The 27,985-nt window shown below is 33.3% G+C and overlaps 2 protein-coding genes across 13 annotated transcripts in view; one reads left to right on the top strand and one right to left on the bottom strand.

The window, feature by feature from the left end:
* The window catches only part of hiw (MYC binding protein highwire), an 80,650-nt gene extending 57,001 nt beyond the window's left edge, over positions 1 to 23,649 (bottom strand). Inside the window, exons 1-33 of the mRNA XM_080162517.1 lie at positions 23,555 to 23,649; positions 22,854 to 22,942; positions 22,472 to 22,588; positions 22,203 to 22,331; positions 21,843 to 21,954; positions 21,478 to 21,650; positions 20,687 to 20,896; positions 19,565 to 19,642; positions 18,804 to 18,972; positions 18,352 to 18,506; positions 15,540 to 16,365; positions 14,358 to 14,469; positions 13,897 to 14,233; positions 13,550 to 13,755; positions 13,127 to 13,200; positions 12,783 to 12,970; positions 9,782 to 9,936; positions 9,524 to 9,660; positions 8,142 to 8,233; positions 7,551 to 7,677; positions 7,331 to 7,387; positions 6,745 to 6,856; positions 5,730 to 5,803; positions 5,042 to 5,121; positions 4,110 to 4,201; positions 3,766 to 3,869; positions 3,411 to 3,521; positions 2,830 to 3,021; positions 2,482 to 2,562; positions 1,831 to 2,010; positions 1,335 to 1,550; positions 1,093 to 1,180; positions 31 to 590 (exon numbers count right to left, since the gene is read on the bottom strand). Of these exons, the coding sequence (XP_080018643.1) occupies positions 31 to 590; positions 1,093 to 1,180; positions 1,335 to 1,550; positions 1,831 to 2,010; positions 2,482 to 2,562; positions 2,830 to 3,021; positions 3,411 to 3,521; positions 3,766 to 3,869; positions 4,110 to 4,201; positions 5,042 to 5,121; positions 5,730 to 5,803; positions 6,745 to 6,856; positions 7,331 to 7,387; positions 7,551 to 7,677; positions 8,142 to 8,233; positions 9,524 to 9,660; positions 9,782 to 9,936; positions 12,783 to 12,970; positions 13,127 to 13,200; positions 13,550 to 13,755; positions 13,897 to 14,233; positions 14,358 to 14,469; positions 15,540 to 16,365; positions 18,352 to 18,506; positions 18,804 to 18,972; positions 19,565 to 19,642; positions 20,687 to 20,896; positions 21,478 to 21,650; positions 21,843 to 21,954; positions 22,203 to 22,331; positions 22,472 to 22,588; positions 22,854 to 22,942; positions 23,555 to 23,566 (5,445 nt within the window). The 5' untranslated portion in view covers positions 23,567 to 23,649. The remainder of the gene's footprint in view (positions 1 to 30; positions 591 to 1,092; positions 1,181 to 1,334; positions 1,551 to 1,830; positions 2,011 to 2,481; positions 2,563 to 2,829; positions 3,022 to 3,410; positions 3,522 to 3,765; positions 3,870 to 4,109; positions 4,202 to 5,041; positions 5,122 to 5,729; positions 5,804 to 6,744; positions 6,857 to 7,330; positions 7,388 to 7,550; positions 7,678 to 8,141; positions 8,234 to 9,523; positions 9,661 to 9,781; positions 9,937 to 12,782; positions 12,971 to 13,126; positions 13,201 to 13,549; positions 13,756 to 13,896; positions 14,234 to 14,357; positions 14,470 to 15,539; positions 16,366 to 18,351; positions 18,507 to 18,803; positions 18,973 to 19,564; positions 19,643 to 20,686; positions 20,897 to 21,477; positions 21,651 to 21,842; positions 21,955 to 22,202; positions 22,332 to 22,471; positions 22,589 to 22,853; positions 22,943 to 23,554) is intronic.
* Positions 23,650 to 24,451: 802 nt separating this feature from the next.
* fray (oxidative stress responsive kinase frayed) overlaps positions 24,452 to 27,985 on the top strand; it is a 47,740-nt gene continuing 44,206 nt past the window's right edge. For 11 of the 12 annotated variants that reach the window (XR_013879705.1, XR_013879703.1, XR_013879706.1 and 8 more), the window contains exons 1-5: positions 24,452 to 24,958; positions 25,630 to 25,705; positions 26,500 to 26,554; positions 26,978 to 27,087; positions 27,531 to 27,698. The gene's annotated coding sequence lies outside the window, so the exon portion shown is untranslated. The remainder of the gene's footprint in view (positions 24,959 to 25,629; positions 25,706 to 26,499; positions 26,555 to 26,977; positions 27,088 to 27,530; positions 27,699 to 27,985) is intronic. The other variant, XR_013879708.1, reaches the window with a different exon arrangement.

The following is a 27,985-nucleotide window of genomic DNA, read 5'->3' as shown; positions in this document are numbered from 1 at the left end:
ATTGATTCAACTCTTTTATTTTTTCTGTGCCTTTGCAGGTGGATTATGTAAGAGCTCCAGCTCATATTCTGAATTTCCACCTCCGCCAAATATCATGGCGCCCGCAATCATAATTCCTTGCTTGTCCACTGAAAAGCAAATAGCATCTGGCGATCCATTTCCAGAATTCCATGTGCGAGCTGAATTTATGCGAGCAAATCTGTTTGGCGTTTGTAGGCTTAGTCTGTTTGTGAGCTGAGCGAGACCTGTATCTTGGCTGTTTTTAGTGTTAGATAACTCAGAGATGACTGTTGATATAAGCCTGCAAGATTTATTGACGAGATCTTCACTTGTGCGGAGTACAACACCAGTCTTCAGTGCATGTTCAACAGGCTCAGAAACAATATTGAGAAGTTTGCTTAGTACATCCTCAAAGGTCCAGGACCCAAACTTGACCGCTTCAGTGTGTGATTGATAGTTCATAACCTCTGTGAGGATAGGATATTTACAACTTGGAGACATGTCACCCAGGAAGAGGACACTTCCTGTCACAGAAATATTTTCAGTCGGACTCTCCACTTTGCCAGGATTTTTGTCAGTGTCTGCAACGCCTAAAATTTAAATTGTTAAAAAAGTATTAAGAAGAGGAATCACACATTATAATGAAAAACATGATAACCTTCCCTGATATACCCTTAGGTTTTAGGAGGGAAAAATTGTTTGTAGTTTAGAATTTATTTAGCAAGCAACTGTCTATGCTCCTGGTTCAAATAAGAGTGCTATTAAATAGGAAACCTTAATTTGAAAAACCTGCCAAAATTCTAGGTCAGGGAGATGTAGCAATCAAGTAGTGTCCACGGCACCTTGTAATATATTATATTAAGTTCGTGAAGCTTACCAATCTAAGATTAGCCAACAAATTCTCACAAATAACTTAACCGTAAGCATCTGATTTTTAACTTTAGTGAATAAGGGCTACTACATACTACATACATGCATATTATTTCAAATACTCGGCTTAAACTTAAGTTCAGATAGCTAGATAAATATATTAAATACTAGTTTTACAATAATATAGATAAATTGTAAGGATTTAAATAAGACTTTACTTACCAATAGGAAAAATGCTTCTAAGCTTGATGACAGGATTACACAAAGCATCAATAGTTGCGGCCAGAATATGGTAATTATTTTGAATCTCCTACAAAAATAATAAAAAAAAATATAAAATGTATAAGGTTGGGAGAGGCCTGCAGCACCTGATCCTGAGGCAAAATCCATTTTTATTAATGTAAAGAAACTACATCCCAAAAGGAAACTTTTTTATAGTCACATAATCTATTACAAAAACTTGCCTGTTGATTTAGCAAACTACACAAAGACACCCACTTCAGAGGGCCAGTTGGATAGAATGCATGGAAACAAGAAACAAAAGTCTTGTGCGCATCCTTGACCAGCTGCTCTGCAATGCTGTGTGCCTTGTGTCTTAGGTTAACAGGCTGGCCTCCTTTCTTCATCTTAGATTCATTTGGAAGAGGATCACTCAACATGTTCACAAGCTGACAGCGGACCTAATCAAATCAGAAAATTAGTTTTCATCATTTCCCCCTCCCCCCCCTCTCAATTAATGAGCTGCTTTTCCCATAATATAGCATAGAATATCACATTAAAAATGATTAAAATACGCAACATTTTCACTATATTTAAAACGAACAGTCATTATTTTTTTTCAAAGAAGTGTGTGGAATTGGATTAGAAGTAAATTGCATTGCATTTAAGTAGTTTTTGTAACAACAACAGTATTGTGCTAATAATAGTCAAAATTTTCTAGTTGCCATAAAAAAGTTTTACCTCAAAAACACATTCCGCCAGTTTTTGTGTTTCAGTGACAGGTTTGCCTGGCGGGGCCTGGCCACCATCCTTACCAGGTCCTGGGGTTAAAGGAGGGTAGATGTAGTGGATAAAACTGACAAGTAGTCGCAGACAAGCTCTACAGATAAAAACCAGTCTGTTCAGATCCATTAGAGCAGCCTTAAATTAACAAAATCTTTATATAAAATTAACAGGATGTTTGTCTGTATCTTACGATCTCGTTAACCGCTAGACCGATATGGTTTTCCTTTTGAAGTGAAGCTTTTTAAAAAGTACTTCAATTTGTTTTCTGCTTCTTTTACTTTAAAAATTAAATGGAGAGTAAACTAACTCCCCCTTTTCTCTTTCCTTCAAGTACACCATATCTGAACTATTAAACCAAAGACATATTTAAATTTTCTCGTATTCATTCGAATCCGGTGGATAGTAACCAGTTCTCATTCATACGAAAAAACTATGTCTAGCATCGTATTATATCCAGCTTTCTACGATTATAAAAATTAAAGATTAAAACCAGTTTTTTAGTCCCAGCGGAAAGCTGTTTATAATACGATGCGAGAAATAACTTTTCTTGTTGTACTTACCTTGTGACATACAGAAAAGCTTCTCATTAAAAAAAAGATAATAAACCTGATCTGGAATTGTTTCCATCATTTCACTGACACTTGCTTTGAAAGTTGACCAAGCCCAAGATAACAGTGATAGCAAAGCCTAAAATATAGTTAGGATGTAATTAAATAGGGTCAATTAAAAGAATTGCTGATTTAAAATTACCCACAATATCATTAACATACCGTTAGATTACAATTTCAAGATATTTCTAACCAATTTTATACCTTGTTGAATTTTTTACACCCACACCTATCTATTTCTTTCCCAAATCTATATAGTAAAATACGGAACATTAACTTATGAAAAACACAAACCACGGTTTAAAACATAATCTATGTATGAAGTTGTCTTTAAATTTATATATACCTGGAAGCTATCAGCAGTGACAGGGCGACCAAACTTGTTTGATAAAATATGGACAGGTTCAACTGGCGAGTACTTGCGGTAGTTCCCGGTGGGCTCATGAGTCATTATTCTGTACAACACTTGAGGTATCTGCCCGGCATTCACGTCTGTACCGTTGTTAGATCGTTTGCTGGATTTAAAATTAAACTGGACCTAAAGATAAATATGGTACAGTGATAAGCTATGAGTTTCTCATTAATGCAAGTTATTCTCTCATTGTAATAAAATTAGATCTTGTCAATCCGTTTGCTTCATTTTGTGATCCTAATTTTGTTTTGTCTTTTTGTCATAAGTATCTAAGCTTTAATCGATATTTTAAAAGATCTATCTCATACCTACCTAATCTAAATATTTTCTTAACTTCTATGGTTTATCAATCTCATCATTAAAATTGCATCCACACAGAGTTGTACCCACTAACTTCACCAAAACCTATGTAGGCCTAGGGGGGCAAACTTTATCTTGCCTAACCTATTTGATGAGTATTTTGTAATTCCACGTTCACCTTTAACATTATAGTTCAGACAATAAGACACATGTACCTGGTCCTCTGTAGTGACAGTACTCTGACCAGAAGATCCACAGTCAGAACTACATCCTGACACTCTAGCCCAGGCTACATACCATCTTCCAGCAACAACTGGCACGGGCTCCTAAATAAAAATATATTTTTTATTTATAAGGCTTTCATAAATATGTAATGTGTTATATTCTTGTATGGGTAGTGTATAAGAGATTTAATTTGCTGATGTTATTCATAGTGAACTTATTTTTAACTATTATTGCGAAAAAGTACCAACGTCAATTAACTCGTTACAACTTACAACAATGCATCACAAACTTGTTTGTTTATTTATTTATTACACTTTTGGTTCTAAATATTCTTCTTTAGCTTACCTCAAAAAGAATAGGAAACTTTTGTCTGGCTCCACATTCATAAACAACATCATCAGATTCAGCCAGGAGCTCACCATCTGTCTCATGTTCACCTCCCTCAACACCTATAATAAGTTTACAAATACAATAAGCATTTTTATATTCTAATTATATAAAAGATTTATGATTTATTTAATTTTTATTTGAGCTCAATTTAAAGTGAGAAAGATCAACAAATTATCAAAAATTGTTTTTCCATTATTACTTTATTTTTATGCATATTTATTTTAATGACTAAAGCCTGACAAAATCACATTTAAACCTTTTTAGTTGGTATTTTAATGTAATTTCTTACAAAAACTGACCTAGGTCGAAAAGCTTTATTTTTCCAGTATATTCTCCACGTCCTCCAAAAAGTCCGTATCCTCCTACTAGAATATCTGTATCTGATGAAAACCTAGAAAAGATTTTATTAACATGTATTACCTTAAAATTAAGGGATATCAATTCTTTATTAAGCTTATATCTTCTATTCTAACTGTACAATAAGAGATATAAGTTTTCCGGAATTGTAATGTAGGGAGTAGTTTTGAAATCTGCATCTTTTAAGGATTTTTTATAAAATTCGTTTTTTGTATAATTCTTTATCTAAAAGCGGAAATACAAATTAAGTTAATTAATTTTGGCATCTGTGATTGGTGGATTTAAAAAATCTGCGCTCTGATTGGATGTCGTACATCATTCAACCAATTAGAGCGCAGGTAGTTTAAAATCCACCTATCCTATTGGTCAAAATTAATTAACTTAAAATGTATTTTCGCTTTTAGATAAAGAATTTTACAAAAAACGAATTTTATAAAAAATCCTTAAAATTTAATGCAGATTTCAAATCTACTCCCTACATTAAAATTCCGGAAAACTTATATCTCTTACTGTACAACTAGGCTTAGTAACTAAGAACTTGTGACTTTAGAAGAACACTTTAGAACATGACACGACACAAATACTTTTTTTCTATTTAACAAAGCATTTAATATAAAAAATTTAAATATTAAACTCAACTCTGACTTTTAAAATGGTAAAATCATTTAATACTTAAGTACCTATATATTTTCAGAATAAGAAATAAAAAAAGGAATAAGGATAACAACATCAATAATAGCAACGTTGGGAGGAGGCCCAAATCTAAAGTTAATCTTTGAAATTCTAAAATCCAAGATATAAATACTGAGTGACTAACCTGACTGCTTCAATAATGTGACCAGAGTATTGAAGATATAAATACTGAGTGACTAACCTGACTGCTTCAATACTGTGACCAGAGTATCCCCAGCCACCTCCGTGAGAGTCAAACCGGTTTACAACATTAAAATCCTCCTAAAATTAACCAAATTATAAAAATCACACTTATTTCTTATTAAGGGTTATTCTAACAATCTTTTCCTTACAAAAGCGTTTTAAGAAACTTCAAAATAAGATAGAATCCTTAGTCAAAGAAGCTAATTTACCTTCTAATAAAAAAAGAAACAATGCAAAATCCCAAATAAACTTTTTTAATATATAAAAAAATTACAGCAACATCCACTACCTATACGATTTCGGGCTAATATTTTTTTAGTTTTAATATTATATAATAATTAAATACTAAATACCTAGATATTAAATAACTAACTAGCAATAAAACTTTTACTTTATCTTACTACTAGAGGCTACGCACCTAGAAGCCTCTAGGGGCACCTAAGGTAGAAGGAAGAAAAGTCGACCTCATCCCATTTCAAAAGTTTCAAAAGAATTTTAAAAGATTATTTTTTTTTGGGGGGGGAGGGTTGTGAATACACCCTCCCCAAAAATAGTTTAAAACCTTCCCAGGAACTATAAGAAGCTTCACTGTAAAGAAGAAGAATTTTTGTTCAGCGGTTAGCAAGATCCTTCGGGACAGACCAAAAAACGTTTAATACTTTATATAATAGGATTGATTGACAAACCTTTGTTAGTGACTTAAGATTTGCAATGCTAGAAGATTCTTCATCTTGTTGGGTTAATCCGGAGGGTGCTGCTCCTAAAATTCAATATTTATGTACAAGTAAATAGATAGTAAGGAGACATAAAAATAATATTTCTAATAAAAATAGACTATACATCGCGAATCTTATGGTTTCAGTTTAATTTAGTAGATTGAAATTTGGTTTAATGCTTTTCACTTAGTTTAGAACCACTGGGTCATCCATTTTTACTTTTTAACACGGAGAAAACATCCAGTTGTATTTTTGCAGGCTGTAGTAAGAGTTTTTCTTTAAAAAAAACTTGTCTTCTTTGTCTTAATAGATCTGTGGGTTTCAGGGGTGTATATTAAGAGATATAAGTTTTCCGGAATTTTAATGTAGGGAGTAGATTTGAAATCTGCATCAAATTTTAAGGATTTTTTATAAAATTCGTTTTTTGTAAAATTCTTTATCTAAAAGCGAAAATACATTTTGAGTTAATTAATTTTGACCAATAGGATAGGTGGATTTTAAACTACCTGCGCTCTAATTGGTTGAATGATGTACGACATCCAATCAGAGCGCAGATTTTTTAAATCCACCAATCACAGATGCCAAAATTAATTAACTTAATTTGTATTTCCGCTTTTAGATAAAGAATTATACAAAAAACGAATTTTATAAAAAATCCTTAAAATTTGATGCAGATTTCAAATCTACTCCCTACATTACAATTCCGGAAAACTTATATCTCTTAGTGTATATGTCAAAATTAAGATAAAAACTTAACACTGAAAACATTTTTTCCATTTTTCTCCCCTCCTTAGTGAAAAAAAAACTAAAAGAATATGTGGAAGGGGGGATAATATTAATAAAATAAAGAGTTCTGAAAATATTTTTCCATTCTTCCCCCTTTCTTGCTGGAAAAAACTAGGAGGGGAAAGAAAATAAAAAAATTACAGCAGGGGAAAAAATTAATATTGTGCAGAATATACACCCCTGGTGGGTTTTAATTTACCTGTTATAGTATCTAAACATGAGAGAAGGTTGAGGGCAGCTTGTGACCTGGACACCAAACATCCAGCTTTTACTGGCAGAGCAAGGTCAGGGCTCAAAATCGTTTGCTTGTCCTAAATTAGCATTTTTAGTTTATTAAAATAAACAAAATCATCTGTTCTTAAAAGATACATATCTAATGAATTTAAAAATAATCTTAATCTACAGAAAAAAATATTTCGTTTAAATTAATAGTAGCAATAATATAGAAACAAAGGGAGGGAGATTTTTAGGAAATCTCTTATTCAAGGGTTGAAGGTCATTTAAATAAATTACAAAAAGCTTAATAAACATTTGTCATGTAATATGCTTCCTAGAAATAGGCACTCAGAGGCCCAAGCAAATTGAATTGGATAATACCATAATTTTTAATTCCTTCATTATAAATGTTTTTTTTTTTTTTGGTAGATAAGAAATTAAGAATTTAACCCATTTCTTTTTATTCAACACCTAGCAACACCTATTACTAGAGAGACATCAATGTATATTATATTTCAGTAATGCCATATCATATGTATTATTTCACCTCTCAATAGAAAATTAAATACCTCTAAATCCACATCGACAGCAATAGGATTATGACAGTAAATTGTATCACTCTCACTATACAACAAGGATAAAAATAGAAATTAAAACTGCACAAAAAATTAAACGAATTCGTTGACACGTAAAGATGTAGATATTTGGTTTATGTTAAATTGAATTTAGAGAAAATATCCATGTAGACTAGGAAATATTTATAAATTACGATTCTATTTCTTTATTCCTTGAATAGCTCCAGATGGAATTGTAAAGAGGGTCCATAGCCACAGTCCTTCCTCCCCACTCAACTTGATCCAGCCTGCTGAAGCTGCGACAATACCCATCACTCCTGGACATGAGATCTTTTTTAGTCCTGCAATTATAACATTATTAGTGGGTGAAGACTAAGAGTTAGAGCGCTCACTAACAGTTCATTAAGTTATATGGTTGGAGTCCACCTACAGCTTCACAAATATGTCAAAGTCAAATTATCTTAAGTTAGGCTTTATTCGTTGGGGCGTATTAAAGATGGAAACATGCACTGCCAAGGCCAGATTTAGTTAAAAATGAGTATATGATATCAAGAAAATGTGCTTATACCAAAAATAATCCTACAAATCCTTTGGTTCTATCTTTTTAAAAAATTACTTGTCTACCCATATAATATGTCCGTTGGTTTAGTCTTTATAGTGTAACAAAATAGTCGATATTTAAACTTTCGAGTGAAATTCCCATCCCCCTTTCCTGAATACGAGCAATAGTTTTGTTATTAATTAAACCTAGTTTCAACCTAAATAAATAAAATAATAAAATGTAACTGTCAAAATATGGCCCTACCTTGAAATACAAAGATTACTAAATGATGTCGGAGTAATCTTTTGAGTTGGGAGCAGAATAATTTGATCTTTGTTTGCAACTATTGAGGTTCCCTAGAAAAAATCATTTAATATTAGGTAGTCTGGTCGTTGTGTATGTAACTTTGTAACATTTTCCAAAAATTATCTAAACAAAGTCAATCTAAAAAAATGCCATCGTCCATTTTAAGAAGTACAATTTAAAGGGATAGTTTCACGAAGTGCATTTTAAAAAAAATAGTGAACTGTAAGTTTTTTCTATTTTAAATAACGTAGTAGTGCATAATATAAAGTTATTGATTAAAATTAAGAGATTTTACCAGGGATTTTCCTTAAAAAATGAGTTTTTCATTTTTATTTTCAACTTCGTTGCGTGTTATATATGGCAAAAACTTTTTTGTCATAAATACAACTTTAGATAGCATTTACTAGTTAATAGAACTTTAAACTTTTTATACAACAAAATACACATAACAACAAAGAATGACCAATAAAATATTCAGTATGGTACTTAGAGTAGTGATCTTTTTATATGTCTTAGTAGAATATATTAGGCATTTGATAGATATGATTGTGATAAAGAATTTTAACATTGACCTGACCAAACTTTTTTTATTTGACAATATCTAAAAGAGTTAGTGATTTGCAACATAAATTACATGAGAATGGTCTTTTTATATATATATGTTGTATGGTTAGTTGGTATTTCCGCGTGAGATAATGTGTATATTGTAAGTAAACCGGACGGTTTTCTTTATTTTTTTAAAAAGAATCTATAGAAAACCTGTCCTATAGTGAACCGGACGTTATTTTTTATGTTTTTTAATTAACTTGTCCCAAGGGGAACCCCTGTTCAATTTTTTTATAACTCTTGTGAAATATGTGGAAAAAGATCATCTAAAATTGGTGTTTTGGCTATACATATTTGGAAAAAAATAGACCATTCTCATGTAATTTATGTGGCAAATCTCTTTAACTTTTTTCGATATTGTCAAATAAAAAAAGTTTGGTCTGGTCAATGTTAAAAATTCTTTAACATATAATCATATCTATCCAATGCCTAATATATTCTACTAAGACATATAAAAGTTCACTACTCTAAGTACCTTAACTCTTTAAATACACTTCATAGAACAATCCCTTTGGATTATTTTATGCTTGCTCGCTTAGTATGTCATTTTTGATAGCACAGCTAATGCGCAATGGAGTCACAAACATTAAAACATAATCACTACCTTCCAAATCTTGCAAGTTGTAAAATAAAATGACGATACCCTACTTTATTTGTTATCAAGTTGTATTGTTGAAATAAGTTGTTACGAATAAAATGCATTTTATTAGGTGGCTCTAGATAAAAAAAAACACCTTTAAATTCTGTGTATTGATAAGATTTTCATCAAGTTTTAGCAATGTTTGATCCAGAGAGGCATAAATCCAGGTGACAGCTTTGCCATAGTTACTGCCAAGTCCAGGTATTACTCCAGGGATAGAATACCAAAGTTCTAAAATAAGATAATTTGGGTTGTTTGATTAGTTTTTAATAGTTATTTATCGCCAATGTCATATCATTATATCTCTGATAAATACACAAAAACGGGAAATCATAAAAAATAAAATTCTAACCTATTTCTGCCGGAGACAATTTTGAATCTTGAGGGGGGGGTGATCTACCCAGTTGACCCTTTGAGTTATTTCCCCAGGTGAAGACACGTCCTGAGCTGGTGAGGGCAACAGAGTGGTAGGCTCCAGCTGATATCTTGGTTACCACTTCATCCAATCTAATCATATTATTAAAATTTGTTAAATTATTTTTATTAGGTAGGTACTTAAAACAAGAGCTATGTTAGTATTAAGGGGGGGGGGGGTAATGCAACCATCTCGTAATCAATGTATAAATGGCACTTAGAATTGGAATTTCGATATTAATTTTGCATGAGTAATCCTTGGTAGGTCTATTTTCCCTAAATTGAACAAAAAGTTGAAAAAGTAACGGCTAACGGCTCAACCGTTTAGCCGCTTTTTGGCTATTTTTAGGGAAAATCTGTCATAAAGGGGGGAGTTTTTAATGCAACCATCTCGTCATCAGTGAGCAAATGGCACTTAGAATTCGAATTTTGATCTGAAATTTTGCATCAGTAATCCTTGGTAGGTCTATTTTCCCTAATTGAACAAAAAGTTGGAAAAGTAACAGCTAACGGCTGGCGGCTCAGCAGTTTAGCCATTTTTAAAACTATTTTCAAGGGAAATCATCACGAAACCTATCTCCACATAATACTCTATGCTGCTCCAAAACGTTTTCAAACGGTTCTAGCCGCTAGTTGCTGGTAGTAGAAATCTAAAAATGTTTTTTTTGTATCATTTCACATGATTTAAAGCAAAAATATGTTTCAAAAAGTTGATTCCTACATAATTTATGGCAAATTTGCCCTAAAAATAGCCAAAAAAAAACGGCTAAACGGCTGAGTCGTTAGCCGTTATTTTTTCAACTTTTTGTTCGATTTAGGGAAAATAGACCTACCAAGGATTACTCATGCAAAATTTCAGATCGAAAATCGAATTGTAAGTGCCATTTGCTCACTGATAACGAGATGGTTGCATTAAAAGTCAACTTTTAAAAACATATTTTTGCTTTAAATCATGTGAAATGATACAAAAAAAAGCATTTTTTAAATTTCTAGTACCAGCAACTACCGGCTAGAATTGTTTGAAAATGTTTTGGAGCAGCAAAGAGTATTATGTGGAAATAGGTTTCATGATGGATTTACATTGAAAATAGCCAAAAATGGCTAAACGGCTGAGCCGCCAGCCGTTAGCCGTTACTTTTCCAACTTTCAGGGTGGCCACAGACTTTTTTTCAAAATAGTATAAAATAGTATGCAAAAAAAAAGTAAATAGTATGCAATAGTATGTAAAATTTTTAAAAATAGTATGCAATAGTATGTAAATTTTTTAAAAATAGTATGAAATAGTATGCATTTTAAACAAAATAGTATGAAATAGCAAGCATTTAAAACACTATAGGGCCTTAAAATGTTGGTTAGCTATCAGGAAACCATTACTTTCTCGTCTTATTAGATTATAAAACATAGTAACAAACACCAACATTCTATTCTGAAAAAAAAATTTTAAAAATGAGCTAAGAATTAGTAAAAAAATAAGTTGTTTTTTGACTAGGTATTAAAAATTTTGGACTAGTAAAATAATTTTGTTGTGCAGTGTCATAATTCATATCGTGATTTTAAAAAGAAATATTATATAAAAAAATTGAAAGTTCAAATATAATACCTAATAAATAATAATAAATAAAGGTAAAGTTTCTGACAGGGGCGTCCAAGCTTTTTATTTTGGGGGGGGTAAAATTTTTTTAAGGGGGGGGGTATTTCGTTTTTGTGGGGGGGTAAAATGGCGCGCGAAGCGCGCCGCAAATATTTTTTACCCCCCCAAAATTTTTACCCCGGGGGTAAAATTTGCTTGGGGGGGTAATTACCCCCTCTGAAATCTGTTGGCAGGGGTAAATTTAGTTTACCCCTCCCAAAATTTACCCCGGGGTAAAATTTTTGGGGGGGGTAATATAAATTTTGTTAAATATACCTATAGTATTAAAAATGCGCGCGAAGCGCGCAAAAAAATTTTCTATTAGAGATTTTTATATTTTGGGGGGGGTATTTACCCCCCCAAAATTTTTTTGGGGGGGTAAATATCCCCTCCTAAATGGTTTAATAAATAATAATAATAAAAGTTCAAATAATAAATATTTTACAACAAAATGAGAGGATCTTTCTAATGACATAGAGAAACACATTATATTTATATTAGTTTGTTATTAGTTAATCATAAACCTCAGTAACCTGTAGGATCATTTAATAATAAAAGTACTCCTCAATGATATTAAAATTTAAAAGGAGAAATCTTTACATTGAATGTAGAAATACCAATAACTTTCAATAAAGGTACAACAATCTGAACTGAAAGACTACTTTCTTCTGGAAACATTTCTAAAAAAAATTGAAAACAAAGTAGCGAGTTTGCCGTATTTTCACAGTAGCATTTGATAGGTTATTTTAGGTTAATATACTGTGAAAATGCGATGAAACCTGCTACTTGGCTTTCTTTTCATGATCAAAAAATCAGTTTGTTTTAGTTGCCTAAAAATTGAAGATTTATCTGAAATCCAAAGAAATAGTGGAAATAGTATGCAATTTTAGACAATAGTGGAAATAGCATATTTTTTTGGAATAGTTTGCATAGTATGCAAAAATAGTGGAAATAGTGGAAAAAGTGGAAATAGTATGTTTGTGGCCAGCCTGAACTTTTTATTCGATTTAGGAAAAATAGACCTACCAAGGATTACTCATGCAAAATTTCAGATCGAAATTCAAATTCTAAATGCCATTTATAAATTGATTACGAGATGGTTGCATTAAAAAAAAACCTTTAATTGACTATCCCATCAAATAAGGTAGTTGTCTGAAGTCCGAAGCTTATGTTTTTAATAACTACCATGCTGATTTTTTACACCCTTCTTAATCCAGATTAGAGCCTCCTTTATGCAAGTAGTATAGTCGTTAATAACTTAACAATTTGAATGTTGAAATTGCAATTTTATAGTGTAGTGTAGACCTACCTATGAAGTGGTACAGGAGCACCATGAGGAATGAGATCCCCAACTCCAAGCTGACCCCAGGAATTAGAACCAAATGCGAGGACAAGACCTGCACTGGACAGCAGGAGGGTATGGTGAAGACCACAAGAGACAGATGTTATTTTACACTCTGCTGGTAATAATACACGTCCTGGTCCAAGGCTACTCATCTAAAAATTAAAGTTTCCAGGGTTAGTTCCACGAATTGTAATTAAATAAAAAATTGTTGATTCTTAACTTAGTTATAATGACGTTATCCTAATAAAAGAAATTAACAGGTTTTGCTACAATAATTAAAGTTTAAATTGGCATAAAATAAAGGTTACCTTTCCCAAATCTTTATCTGAATCTTCCTTATTAGACGACGAGGCCACGGCTCCTGAGCTTGGCCCGAGTCCACCTAATAATAAAACACAAATATGACCACATACATTAGAGCAAAACATAAAAACCAGGTAGGTCAATGAATTATATTTTGTGATTCCAATAAAGAGAAGCTGGGGGTTATTTTTTGCTAAGCTTTTGCCTAAACGTTGTAGCAACCCTGCGGGGCAACTTCGTACCCGATATAACCTAACCTAAAGTATTGAACAAACAAACAAAAATTTTAACCCCCCATTTATTTTTATAAGGGGGTTGGGGTGTCAGTGCTCCCCATGTTACTTTGTAATGTGTGAAAGCCCCAGAAAATCTTGCTTTATACATCCAAGATAAAATTGTTATATATGAAATTTTATTTTGATAATTACCTGGAGCTTGCACATTGCTAGCGTTGACTCCAGCGGCACCTCCCTTCTTTTCAACAATGGCATTACCAGAAAAAGGATCCAGGAACTTGCCAGCCCTAGGTCTACGCACATAAGCGCCTTTCTCTGCAGTGCGCTTACGTACTCGAGCACGGTAGTCCCGGTGCGCCTTAAAATCTCGTGATTGTTGAGAGGCCATAAGGTTTAATCTAAAATAAAAATAATCAAACATTTTATTTCAAGGGGGCTAATATGCCAGTTTTTGTAACCAAGCCTAAGTAAAGGCATTTCTGTAAACATTATGTTTTTCCTGTATATTATTATTTAACACTATATTTAATTTGAATTACCTGATAAGATTAACTGCAGAAGAAGCAGCTACAGCCCCGCCATCTTCAGCTCCTAAGGCTGGTCCGGCGCCAGCTGCCGCGCCAACCGCAAGTCCCGAAGCTCCAGCAGGACCTTCCTGATCTGCTGGTAAACCCTCGCCAGCGCAAGCTCTACAGCAGCCGCACTCTGCACAACCACTATCTCCACTGCCACAGCCACAAGTGGCTCCTGGATTACGGTCAGGCTGGTTGGCGGACACACATGAGGCTCCATAGCCTGTACATTCTATGCAAACTGTACAAATCATGCAAAGATCATGTTTCCAGGTATGTTTGCCAGGCATACATAAGATATATCCTAAAAAAATATTGTCATAATCTTGTAAAATTATCAGAAGCTAAACTAAAATATTCAGATAGGCCTAGTAACCATGATATTTGAAATAGGATTCCTAAAACGATAAGGTAGCAAGTAAGCTTACCTGGGAGTCCAGAATCACTATCTATCTCTTGTTCCTGGTCACTATATTCCTCCTGGTCCCCAGGAACTTCACGTACAACATTGGTAACTGGAAAATCTCTGCCACATTGACCCTAAAGAATAGGAACTACAAAGTTATCATAATTGATTTAAGGGGTCATATCGATGTGCAAAAATGATAGGTATGTTAGTAAATTTAGCTATAAGGCCACAGTAAAACAAAAAAGAATAAAGGTTTGCAATAGATGCAAATGAAAATTACTAAGAGTAAGTGGGATCAACTGCAGTTCACGGTAAAATATTCCTAGTAACGAAAATTTCCAAAATCTATGAATTTTAAAGGCTGCTAGCTACCAAACGGCTGAACGTACAGATCATACCAGCACACCATTTTAAGCGGCATAAGAAGGCCTACAAATGTGCCACTTTTGAAACCATAAGTAAAACGCGCATGATCTCAGCCCATAAAAGAGTTACAGCTCTAAAATTCGGCACAGCAGATGCTTTTAATGAGAATAATATGAAACTGTGAAGAAGCGGCGGTGAATCCACTGCTCCCGCCGAAAACCACCGTTTCCCGCCGAATTTTTTGTTTGCCTTTTTACGCCAAATTAGACAGTTCTCAATCATCTGAGATTAACTTTTTTTCTCATAAAAATTTCCCTTATATTTTCACGCGACACTAAATATTTCAAACATGTCAATATCAAAAAAAATTGCAAGTGTAAAATCTTACAAGTGTCAAGTGAAAATATAAGAGAAATTCTTATGAGAAAAAAAAAGTTTATCTCAGATGATTGAGAACTGTCTAATTTGGCGAAAAAAGGCAAAAAAAATTCAGCAGGAAACGGCGGTTTTCAACGAAAGCGGCGGTTCCGCCACCGTTTCTTCACAGTTCCATATTGATCTTCACAAAAGCAATTGCTGTGCCGAATTTTAGAGCTGTAACTCTTTTATGGGCTGAGATCATGCGCATTTTACTTTTGGTTTCAAAAAGTAACACCCCCCCCCCCTTTCATGATTTTATATTAATATATTTGGAAGATTGTCCGTAATACAATGCTAAACATGATGTTCAGTATGGCCGAGAGACGGTTCTAATATCGGTTTCAAAAATACTAATACTAATTTCTTCAAATACTTATCTATCCATTTCATGTCCATAAATTCATGTAAAAATTACCTTATTGTTAATACCAAAAGTGAAAACTTCTCCTTCAGAATTGAGGGCCACAATATGAGCTTTACCAATTGATACAGCAACAATTGTCTGATTAGCAAGGTCACCAACTCTACCAGAATTAAAATCAGTGCTAGATGTATCTTTTCCAAATACATACAATTCTCCTTTCTTTGTAACTAGACACGATGTTCCAGAGTTACATGCTGTAGAAACTATGCTTAACTTATCCATTCTTGAGATTTTAAAAGGCTTCTTAGCCTTAGGGGGACGGCGTGGCTTTGAAGATTGATCTCCATCCTCTCCACGCTTTGAAGTTCCTGTAAAGAAAACAGATCCATCTTCTCCTATGAGCAGAGCATGATTGCCATCATGTCCAATACTAAATGTATTAATCACAGTTGAGCTCGATTCTGACTTGGAGAAGACCACTTCATTCCATTTGCCAGGTGACGCACATGGCAGCTTGTGGCCAATGGCTGTTGATTTTCCAGCATAATATAACTTGCCACCTGTGGTCAACATAAGAGCAAACTCACGGCCTATCCCAACTTGGGATATTTCATCATCAATGCCAAAGTCAATTTGAGTTCTTTCTCCCGCATTTTCCTCAATAATACTGGACCCAATAGCTTCTAAGCATTTTCTTGTAAGCTTAATAGGTAGGTCAGCCACTACCTTCATCGGGCTGGAGACGGAAAAGAATTTGATGCTTAGGGATTCATCCTTTGCTGGTGTTAAAATTCCTAGGTATTCTCCATCAGTTAACAACAAATGTGGCTGTGCAAATTTGTCTATTGTTCGGGATTTGATACATTGTAGAGTGTCCCTAAATTATAATGTTTGTTCTTATTAGGGTAGTGCGGGGTTATTGCGGTAGGGGGGTCCAATTCCGGTCACTCGACCAACTTTTTAAAAACCGTTTTTAACGATTTTCTAACGTTTGCGAGAGATCTTCAGAAAAGCAAAGTTGTAGTTTATTGCCTATACTTTCATTTCTTACTTCAGCAAATTTTTGTCAGATTACTCCTATGATTTTTTTGCCCTCAAAAATTAACAAAAAAAAATTTCAAAATAGGCCATGTTCAATCTAAAATTTTGAAAAAATGGTAAGTCCTAGCGACCTCAGGGTTTTTGTAAATGAAAACTGTAGCCTTCAGTTATCGTTTGCAATTGGAGGCGTTGTTCCAACTTGATTTTTTCATAATTTTTTTTTCATTTAAAAAAATGGGGATATTCCGGTCACCCAAGTTTTTGTTTTTTATTACTGTATGTATAACTGTATAATACCCTAATGTTTTTTTCAGGTGATCTGGAAGCATAAACAACCTAAATGCATGACCTAAGCTTTAATCATTGCCTTGCCCGTTGTTAGATGTACATTACTAGTCATTTTACTGCTTGTATTATGTCATGTTTTGTTGCCTAAGCTTTTCAATTTGTCAAGACATTTAAAATTTTTCAGACACATTTTTATAGTAATGGGAAGAGTATATCACCCAAAGAAACGCCTTAAATATTTGCCTGAAGATGTATCATTTTTTAGGTTGAAGCAAACAATTGACCGTATTAACCCCGCACTACCCTACAATATTAAAATAATTTACATAAGAGATTACAAAACCTAATTAAATAATTAAGAAAAGGGGGGGGGGTAAAATGTGGTGACTCGTGCCACGACATACCAGCAATTTTATTTTGGGTGCTACTCCCTTAGTTTTAGAGATAATTGGATAAAATCTTTTGGGCTGGGTCAGTAATTACCCCAACTAGAGGTATCTTTCAAAAAAAACGGCGGCGGGACCGCCGCTCCCGCCGCCCGCCGCCGTTTTCCGCCGCCACCAAAAATTTTTTTTTTTTTGCATTTCTCGCCGAATTAGGCAATTTGGAATCATTTGAGACCATGTTATTTTTTTCAAAAATTTTTCCCCTTACAAGCAGCCCTGCGGGGGGACTTAGTCATTTTTTTCAAATTCTCGTATATCAAGGTATATCTTAAATACAGTACTTCTCCTGTGATTTTGAAGATATTGAAACAAAATCTTTTTGGGTTGGTAAGTAAAAAATATTTGAATTAAGAAAACGGCGGCGGGACCGCCGCTCCCGCCGTCCGCCGCCGTTTTCCGCCGCCACCAAAAAAATTTTTTTTTTGCATTTCTCGCCGAATTAGGCAATTTGGAATCATTTGAGACCATGTTATTTTTTTCAAAAATTTTTCCCCTTACAAGCAACCCTGCGGTGGGACTTTTTTTCATTTTTTTCAAATTCTCGTATATCAAGGTATATCTTAAATTCAGTACTTCTCCTGTGCTTTTGAAGATATTGGAACAAAATCTTTTTTGATGGGTCAGTAATAAATATTTGCGAGAAATGCAAAAAAAAAAATTTTTGTTGGCGGCGTAAAACGGCGGCGGACGGCGGGAGCGGCGGTCCCGCCGCCGTTTTTTTTGAAAGATACCTCTAGTTGGGGTAATTACTGACCCAGCCCAAAAGATTTTATCCAATTATCTCTAAAACTAAGGGAGTAGCACCCAAAATAAAATTGCTGGTATGTCGTGGCACGAGTCACCACATTTTACCCCCCCCCCCTTTCTACCTTGTATTCATTAATAAAAATGAAATATAAATGTAATTACTAATACTCCTTTTGCAAAATAACTAAAGTATGTCCTTGTGTCAGTAAGCATTATGATTTAATAATTCATAGTCGCAAATCGCCAAGTAGGTAGGTAATGTTTTTTTCATATGACTTTTTTCATCGTTTGACTATGCTTAGGCAAAGTAAAGTAAATAAAGTAACTATTTATCAACCTACCTATCAATGACCATTATCTCAAGGATTTTGCTATTATTATTCTTAAGAAACAATGTCTGATTTCCATATCCGAGCCATCCATCCCCTGCGGTCATGAGATCTGGATTGTGAAGATAAACATGGCCACGTACAGTTCCAGAAAATCCAGTTCCAACCTATATAAGGACAATTTAATCCATTAATGAAATGTTTAATTCAGGTGAAACATTTATCTAATGAATAATTTACAATTCAGATGTTCATAAATATCTCTTTGTTTAGATTTTAAATCTTTTAAAACATTAATAGTTCTTTCATTTACGAAGTTCAATATTTAATTTAATATGTGCAATTTAAGAGTTTCCCTTTCAATTTAGATTCAGTTTGTTCTATTCATAAAGTATGTCCTTGTATTTTTAGTTAGTAGGTACAGAATACGACTAAAATCTTTTGCCTCTAATTTATGACCTTACCTTGTAAAGTCCGGAGGAAGTGTGAATGTAAAGGAAAAATCCATCACTCGCCATAGAGTAACAAGTTGGGTTAGAATTACTCGCCCCCTCCCTCAGAACAAGGGGGAACGAGTCAATCAAACACGATACTGGAATTCCATGCGTCATGTAATCAGGATATTCGGTGCGTCTACAAATAATTTAATTTTCTAGGAAATAATGTTTTGGATATCAATATTACCTTCACTTGTATTTTTAGAGTATTTTTTTGCTTGTGGTGATTTTTCTTGAAAGGGTGGAAAGGAAAAAGAAAAAGCTTATCTGTAAGTAGTTGAAGAGATCCTTCAATACAGTTATATAAAGGGGGGGGGGGCGAAAGTGACACTTTTTGAAACCAAAACTAAAAGTCAAAGGAACTCAACTAAAAAAAGAGTTACAGGTCTGACATTTTACATGGCAGTTGCTTTATAGGGGTACAATATGGAACTGTGAAAAAACGGCGGCGCAACCGCCGAAAACCGCCGAGAAAAGGCAAAAAAAAATTCGGCGGGAAACGGCGGATTTCGGCAGTTGCGCCGCCGTTTCTTCACAGTTCCATATTGTACCCCTATAAAGCAACTGCCATGCAAAATCTCAGACCTGTAACTCTTTTTTTAGTTGAGTTCCTTTGTTGACTTTTAGTTTTGGTTACAAAAAGTGTCACTTTCGCCCCCCCCCCCCCCCTTTTTGTATGATTTTATGATTTTCAATATTAAACAATAAGGGTGAATTCAATAACTTACTTGATGATAACACTGTATACAGATCTCTGAAGTGTTGCTAATATACTTGGCAATAATATTCCTTCACTTGAGTAAGCCCTGTAAAAAAAGTAAAATTTGAATCTTTGACAAGATAATAAACAAGGATGACAACATCCATAAAAGCGAAGCACTAAAACGGTAGGACAAACGGACATTAACACTTGTATAGTATCTGAACTGAAAAATCGGAACATAAATGTATAAATCTCGAATCAAAATTGTAGGTAAATTTGTTGAAAAACTGCTTAAAAACAGGATAATGTTTATGGACATACTTACATTTTTGGACTTGATTATAGAGTTGCTTCGCTTATAATATTGTTCTTTTGTTGTGATAAATAATTCAATGATTATTTACAGGATTGGATAACAAGCAAGATACCTAACAAACCAGTCTGTAGGCAAGAGGGCGACGTAACTAGGAGAACTCTTCCCTACCAAGCTCAGTTTATAATGATAATAAGTTATTTATGTTACTTATTTTAAGATGTATTGTTTATTCATGTTCATGTAAATAAGATTCTATTTGGCTTTTGTTTATTACAGATTACTGGGGTTTTTAATATCTATATGTGGGAGCACCTATAAGTAAATTATGTTATGTTTTAGACTAATGTGAACATGTCATTTTATGTGCTGGTGTTTAAGTGTCTCCATAGCTGCGCTACTACTTTAGGTAAATTTTAACATCTTTGTTGTCCCAGGAATCAATATACCAAAAATCAGATCAAACGGATAATTAAAACACTTTAAAATTTGTTGTTAAAAAAGTAGAAAAATCAACATGTTTAAAATGGACGTACGGACATTTTGGTAATGATTATAGAGTTGCTACGCTTTCTAAATCGTACCCAACTACTACAGGAAATATCATGCAAAGTTTGAAATCGATAGGACAATTCTAACATGCCTAAATTAACGAATAAAAGCTATCTATCTCGGACGGACGTACGGACGGACGGACGGACGTACGGACGGACCGACCCTAATTATAGAAAAGCTTCGCTTTTAAAAATTAAAGAAAAGAGACAGTTAATTATTTAGGAAAATGGAAATATTCAAGAGAAAAATAAGGTGATAATTATCTTTTTTTTGGTTTACCTTGGTGACATCAAAATTGCTGACAAAGCTTTGAGTAGAAATGAAGCTGAGCCGCCAGCCACAGAGAGCGCCAGCAGGCAGGAACACGCCAGAGCTCGGATGTGTAGACCTGCCTCAGAGTTACCATTCAGTGAAATGGGTTCCCCAGCCCGGGTTGAGAGATCAAGCAAAAGTTCAAACATGCTCTCCAAAATATGGGCAGGCTCATCCCTAAAATGAAGTTATATTCGTAATTCTTTTTCATAATATCAATAATAAACCTGGGCAGCCATTACAAAACTATTAGAATTCAGCTTTTAGGTACCTATTTCTGGAAGGCAAAATTTTAATCTTTTTATGTCCTAAAGGGGGAGGGGGGGTGGATGTGCCACTTTTTGAAACCAAAAGTAAAACGAGCATGATATCAGCCCATAAAAGAGTTACAGCTCTAAAATTTGGCACAGCAGTTATTTTGTGGAGAACAATGTGGAACTGTGAAGAAACGGCGGCGGAACCGCCGCTCCCGCCGAAAACCGCCGTTTCCCGCTTTTTTTGCCTCTTCTCGCCATAATAGACAATTTTCAATCATCTGAGATAAACTTTTTTTTCCATAAAAATTTCCCTTATATTTTCACTTGACACTTAGGTATAAGATTTTACACTTACACAGCCAAATTTTAGAGCTGTAACTCTTATGGGCTGAGATCATTCGCGTTTTACTTTTGGTTTCAAAAAGTGGCACATCCACCCCCCTTTATAGTACTGCATGTCATATAAAATCTGTTAATATTGTGCTTCAAAATAGAACTTACCTTAGGGCCTCTGGCTGTAGACCTTGCAGGATATCCAACAAAGACTGGACAGCTTTCTGACAAACTTCTGGATGAAGCCTCTCAGTCACGTGGATAATATCAAAGACTGCTTTCAGACCAATGCCAATTATCTTGGGGAGATTGGCTTTGCCAGATTCAGAATCTGATTGATCCTAAATACAAATTAATTTATACAATAGCATCGTGTGGTTGAGTTATTTAAATGTCTGTAAAAGTTTGCAGTAAATATCAAAATAAACGTGAATCATTTATGGCCCACCAAACAATAGTTCTACGTTGTATTTTATACTTTTTATTCCAGCACAATTTTCTTTAAAAAAAAAGGTGCAAAGTTAATCTTTTACCTGATCCGTATCCTGGTCTTGCCATGAGCTACTGGCAGCAGCCTGAATAAGACAAGCAGCGCGAGACTGATGTTCCAAGCAAGTCTTTCTTACACTCGCAAACATAGCAAACCTTCAATCACAAATGCTATAATCAAAATTATTGTTAAGGAAAAATTATTATACTTTAGAATGTCATATCCTTGTTTTTTTGTTGATTATTTCAAGTAATAAATATGCCTAAACTATTGAGTGCATTGATTAAATATCATTTTATATATTTTTAAAATGCTATATAGAAACCTATCAATGGTTTAGAAACAACTAAAATTATAAGAATTTGCAATAAAAAATAAGATGCTTTTGTACTAAAAAACTTACCAAGAAGCATTTTTGTTGATTTGTATTTCTGGAACAGTGCTGTATAAAGTTGATATTGGTACAGCCATCTTTGCGCGGGTTTTGTCATTTTTCTTTGAAGACTTTTTACACTTCTTGCATTTGTCTTTTCTAGATATTATTTTATCATGTACATGAATGTCATGTAAAAATCAAGAAAAATGTTTATGAACAATATTTTTTAATAGTTAATAGAAAAACTGATTTCAAACTAAACAATCGAGAAAAAAAAATGTAAAAAAAATACTTACTGTGCAACATTGTCTTCGCTGTTTTCAAACATGTGTAGAAAATAATTGTGAAGAAGATTATAATCACAAACATTGAAACCAGCATTAGAGTGAGCTGTCTGCAGATATAAAGGATATCTGAAGAAAAAAAATAATATTAATTTCAGAAAAGAGACATACAAACGGATTGATTAATGCCTACGGTTAGCATGATAATCGTTGCAAAAAAAGTTCAATCATGTTTTTTATATAAGCTACAAAAAAATCACTTTCCCTATTATACACTGTCAATAAGATATTTAGAATTATTGAGTAGCTTCACTTAAAAAATGTGTCTTTAACAAACCATTTAGATGGTAATTACAATTGCGTTTCTTCTTTTCAGAAGACTAGAATTACTTACCCAACAGAAGCAGCCGCCATCATTCTATTAGAATTAGAACAGGAAGAATGAGAATCAACGGACAAACACACAGCCTCCTTCCTACCAACCTAAACATGAAACAAACATGTTATATTACGAGCAAACTCTATCAGGAATAAGGTATAACCAAATACGAAATAATATAAATGATATTTGGCAGATATCAAGGTCGTCATTTCAATTAAGTGTTGCCCCCCAACGACAGCTGAAAATCGTGGATAGGTTTCATGAATTTTTTGAATCAATTTCGTTGTTGGTATAAGCTGAAACTATTTATTAAAGATGTAGAAGAATCTCTTAGTCAACTTTTAAACTATTAGGTAATTTAAGCAAATGTTAATTTGGGAAGAGTTACTAGACTAGCTGCCAACCCACTTAACCTGAAGAAAACACGGGGGTGAACACAGATGTCTACAAAAACTTTTTTTCCATTAGGGTGATCGACTTTAAAGACTTTTAACAAAACTGTTATTGTATAATATTATTATTACTCTGTTACTTAATAATATATATTATGATGTTTTCAATAAATTTGAGAAAACTGAAGTCATGAATTGATATTATATCTCTTACTCATTCTCATAATATATGTAAAACTTGTGCTTCTGTATAAAAAGAATTTCTTAATTTGGGAAACCTTAACTTTCCAACACTAAGAAAATGTAAAAAAAAAAACATACTTGGTTCTTCATTGTAGTTTAATCCGTTTCTCCTCCATTCTTTTTACTAGGTATTTAGTATTATATTTACAATTTCTAAAATAATATTTAAATAAGTTGGAATAAAAAATTGATGCATCTTTCATCATATTTCTACTCATAAAAAATTAATTAAAACAAAACTACTATTAAATTCACAAATCACATAAATATGAAGAAAGTATGCATTAATTTTACTAGAAAAATTCTTCATATTTTTCTTAGGACAAGCAGAAAGTGAATTAAAAATGAAACGGGGCATTCAATATGTCGATAATTAATAGGACTAAAAACTGACAGTCATATTTCCCCCCGTAAGAATCTAGAATATATTGATTGCAGCATTTTAAAAAAAATGAACACTTTCTTTGTAAAACTGACCCCCTCCCTCAAACATTAAAAAAATAAACTATCCACTCACCATATATTAAAATAGACTGCACATAGGGACATGATATTATTTGAACCCTCAATGAATTTGAGATGAAGGGGACTGAAATTGAAACAAGGTACACCATATTATTAAAATACAGTGGGTTAAGGGGAATTTCTTTTACAAAATTGTTCAAGTCTACTAGTACATTTGGAAATTACCTATAACAATGTTTATTACTTTATTATATAGATTCCTTGCCACTTATCACTTTTATTCCCAAGTGAAGAATCAGTGCGCGGCATTTGTACGTCAGCGTTGCCACCTTGCTTTTCATATAAATTATTTTAATATTATTTACTAATTAATGTTTATTATTATTTGTATTATTATACTTTTTAAGCTCAAAAAATATGAATAAAGGCAAATTTAATCAAAATAATATTTATGTTTAAGGTTTATGTTTAATTTATTTGATGAAAATAAATACTTGGTCACCTTGAGTTAGTGCTGAATCAAGTATAGATTTGTCACATATGAACCAAACTAACCTAGTAAATAAAATAATTAGGTATTTATTTATTATTGTGAAAATACAAGTTACAATAGATTTCAGTGATGAAATATTTAAAATTTGCCTCAAAATCTACCTACCGTATTAATAAGTGTGTGAATGGTGATATTTTTGAAGTATATATAATTAAATGGAAAAAATCATTTTTCCAAGTGTAAAAAATATGTGATTTATGTACGTAATATGCTCAGTATAACTAGTTATATTTAATTCAAAATATTCAGCTATTGTGAATTTTCAGATATTAGTTTAGTTACATAAAATGAAATACTGCTGAAAAAGTACTTTTAATTAGTTACTTTTAAGATTAAATAAGGTGGAATTTTTTGCACATTTAAGTAAACTTGTATGTTAAACCGTTATTGTTTGAAAGCTAGTCTGAGTTGGAAATGGAGATGAACAAGGACGAAGCAGATAAATGCCTAAACCTGGCAAGAAAGTAAGTTTTTATGTATAATCTTTAACTTGTACATATACCTTGGATATTTTATGTTATTAAGGGGGGGGGGGGGAGTTCTGACACATTTGCGTAAACAGTGAGTAAAGGCTTTATCTTTGGACTGAGAGGATAGGTTATTAGGGATAAAATCATTCTTATATGATGAATTTTCCCAAGATCTAAGATTTTTTGGATAGGCCTCCAGGTTCCGGAGCTCCAGGCCTCCAGGTGGTCTCTGTACAGGTAAAAATGAAAAAAAAAATTTTTTAAAGAGTGAGATGTCAGCTTATGAGACAAAATATGTATGCTTTTTCTTAAAATATGTGAATAACAATCAAAAAGAAGCATATTTTGTTTATAAGTTAATCTCTAACTCTTCAAAAAAAATCTTATTTTTAATTTTTAATTGTACAGAGACCACCTGGAGGCCACCTGGTCCAAAGATAAAGCCTAGCTATACTCACTGTTTACGCAAATGTGTCAGAACTCCCCCCCCCCCCCTTATTAAGACTTGTAGTTAGATTTACCCTTTTAGGTACGTGTGAGATCGAAACTATCTCAAGAGTATATGTTGGATTCAATTGAAACGATAAAAATATAAAACATAAACAATAGATACTGATATTAAAGCAAATGTTTTATATATATACACATTATCATCATTTGTTTAGGTATATTCTGCAGGGAAATAAGGAAAAGGCAGAAAAATTTGTAAGAAAGGCACAGAAACTGTATCCAAGTAAAAAGGTAAGCATCAACTTATTACCTACTTTCTTCTTAATTTATCATTCACCTATTAATTTTAGAAATAATAGAAATTGATTAGAGGTAAAAATTTACATCTATCATGTTGTTTTAAATAAGATAATTTTGTTTATGTTTTTTAAGGGAGGTAAGGGTTATAATCTTAGAGGGTTTGACACCCCCTACCCCGCCTCGAACATCTTTTTCAAATGAAAATTGATTAATAAGGGGGGGGGGGGTTCTGACACATTTGCGTAAACAGTGAGTATAGGCTTTATCTTTGGACTGAGAAGATAGGTTATAAGGGATAAAATCATTCTTATATGATGAATTTCCCCCAGATTTAAGATTTTTTGGATAGGCCTTCAGGTTCCGGAGCTCCAGGCCTCCAGGTGGTCTCTGTACAGGTAAAAATTAAAAATAAGATTTTTTTTTTGAAGAGTTAGAGATTAACTTATAAAACAAAATATGCTTCTTTTTGATTGTTATTCACATATTTGAAGAAAAAGCATACATATTTTGTCTCATAAGCTGACATCTCACTCTTAAATTTTTTTTTTTCATTTTTACCTGTACAGAGACCACCTGGAGGCCTGGAGCTCCGGAACCTGGAGGCCTATCCAAAAAATCTTAAATCTGGGGGAATTTCTTCATATAAGAATTATTTTATCCCTAATAACCTATCCTCTCAGTCCAAAGATAAAGCCTATACTCACTGTTTACGCAAATGTGTCAGAACTCCCCCCCCCCCCCCCTTGGTCTAACTTATATTATTACAATATTTTATTTGTGTTTAGTGTGACAATGTTATGGACGAAGTAAATAACATGGCTGACGAAAATGTTAATTCAGGTTTCTAGGATTGCCTGCGTCACATATGTAAACTTGATTTAAAATGAGATGTTATTATTGTAAAACTCATTACAAATAGCTGAAGCTTTATGTATAACTTCTAATAAACATGGCATACCTTAATACCTTAAAATGTTCTTCATACCTTGAATATAAGATCTCCGTAAGTAAACAATATAACCACTTAATTTTGTACCATTTAGAACTTCAGTTTTTACTTATTTGTTAAATTCTCTAACGTTTCAAAAAGCAGCTTTGTACAACTAAGCCTCTTTTAAGTAAAATGTTAAAAAATGTTATAAAATAATCTCTTTTCTAAATTTAAGACATAGTTATTTAAAATGTTAATTTGATGTAACTTGATTTTTATTTATCTTAAAAGTTAAAACAGACATTTGTAACATGGGCAAATTACCGTACAAGGCTCGAGTTCAGGTGGTAGTGGCCCATCCGGGAAGCCCTCCGCCGGGTCATCTTCATATCCAGAGCCAAGTAATGATGAGGCCACAACCAGTTCTGCAGATTATACTCAGGTACACCGCATTCCAGTTAGTAAAACCAAGGTTAACTCCATATCGCCTCCTCTGCTGGACCTTTTACTTTTTTACGCACTTTACCAAGAAAGTCCTCTTAAGGATTTCCATTTATTTTTCCTAGGGATTATTTTTATTGTGTGGTTGGATAATATAAATATAAAAATTACCCATGGACATATAAGAATTCTCACTCTAAATTAGACCTACAAGGTCCAGCGTTAAGTGAGATCTTTTGAAACGAAAACACAGACCCACTTCCTTTATTTTTAGACACATTGATTAGACAAAAAATCAATGTGGTTTGCCATCTCCACTTTGGTAAATTAGTTTAACTGATTTTTCATGATAATAAGTTGTTTCTGTTTTTAATGCTGTTCATAATCATATTATTAGTTATACAATATAATATTTAATTGTTTATATGAAAAATCTCCTTTCAGGAACAAATTGATGCCGTCAAACGTATCCGGAAATGTAAGAATTATTATGAAATTCTGGGAGTTAATAAAACAGCAACTGAGACAGAACTGAAGAAAGCTTACAGGAAGCTTGCCCTGGCATTCCACCCAGACAAGAACAATGCCCCAGGAGCTAGCGAAGCCTTTAAGGTGATCAATATCATTTATGTTAACTGTACCGTTTTTTAAGATACTCCCTCCCCCCTTATTTAAGGGGGGGGGGAGTTTGTACACTTATAGGAAATGTAATTCAGTATAAAATTTTGGGAGAGACGTGTTGGCTTGTTTTTATAGTTATCAACCTAATTCTTTTTGTAAAATCTCTCATATGACTGGATGTATACGGAAAACTTAGAAAATTGAGTTTCGGCACTTTTCTTCTAGGGGCTAGTGGAGCAAAAGACCCCCCAAAACACTAAAAATATGAGTTCTTAGCT

This window comes from Acartia tonsa, chromosome 5 (assembly GCF_053477335.1).
Source record: "Acartia tonsa isolate MP-2025a chromosome 5, ASM5347733v1, whole genome shotgun sequence".
Taxonomy (NCBI): domain Eukaryota; kingdom Metazoa; phylum Arthropoda; class Copepoda; order Calanoida; family Acartiidae; genus Acartia; species Acartia tonsa.
The sequence above is the reverse complement of the archived record's forward strand: the minus strand, read 5'-3'. Positions and strand labels throughout refer to the sequence as shown.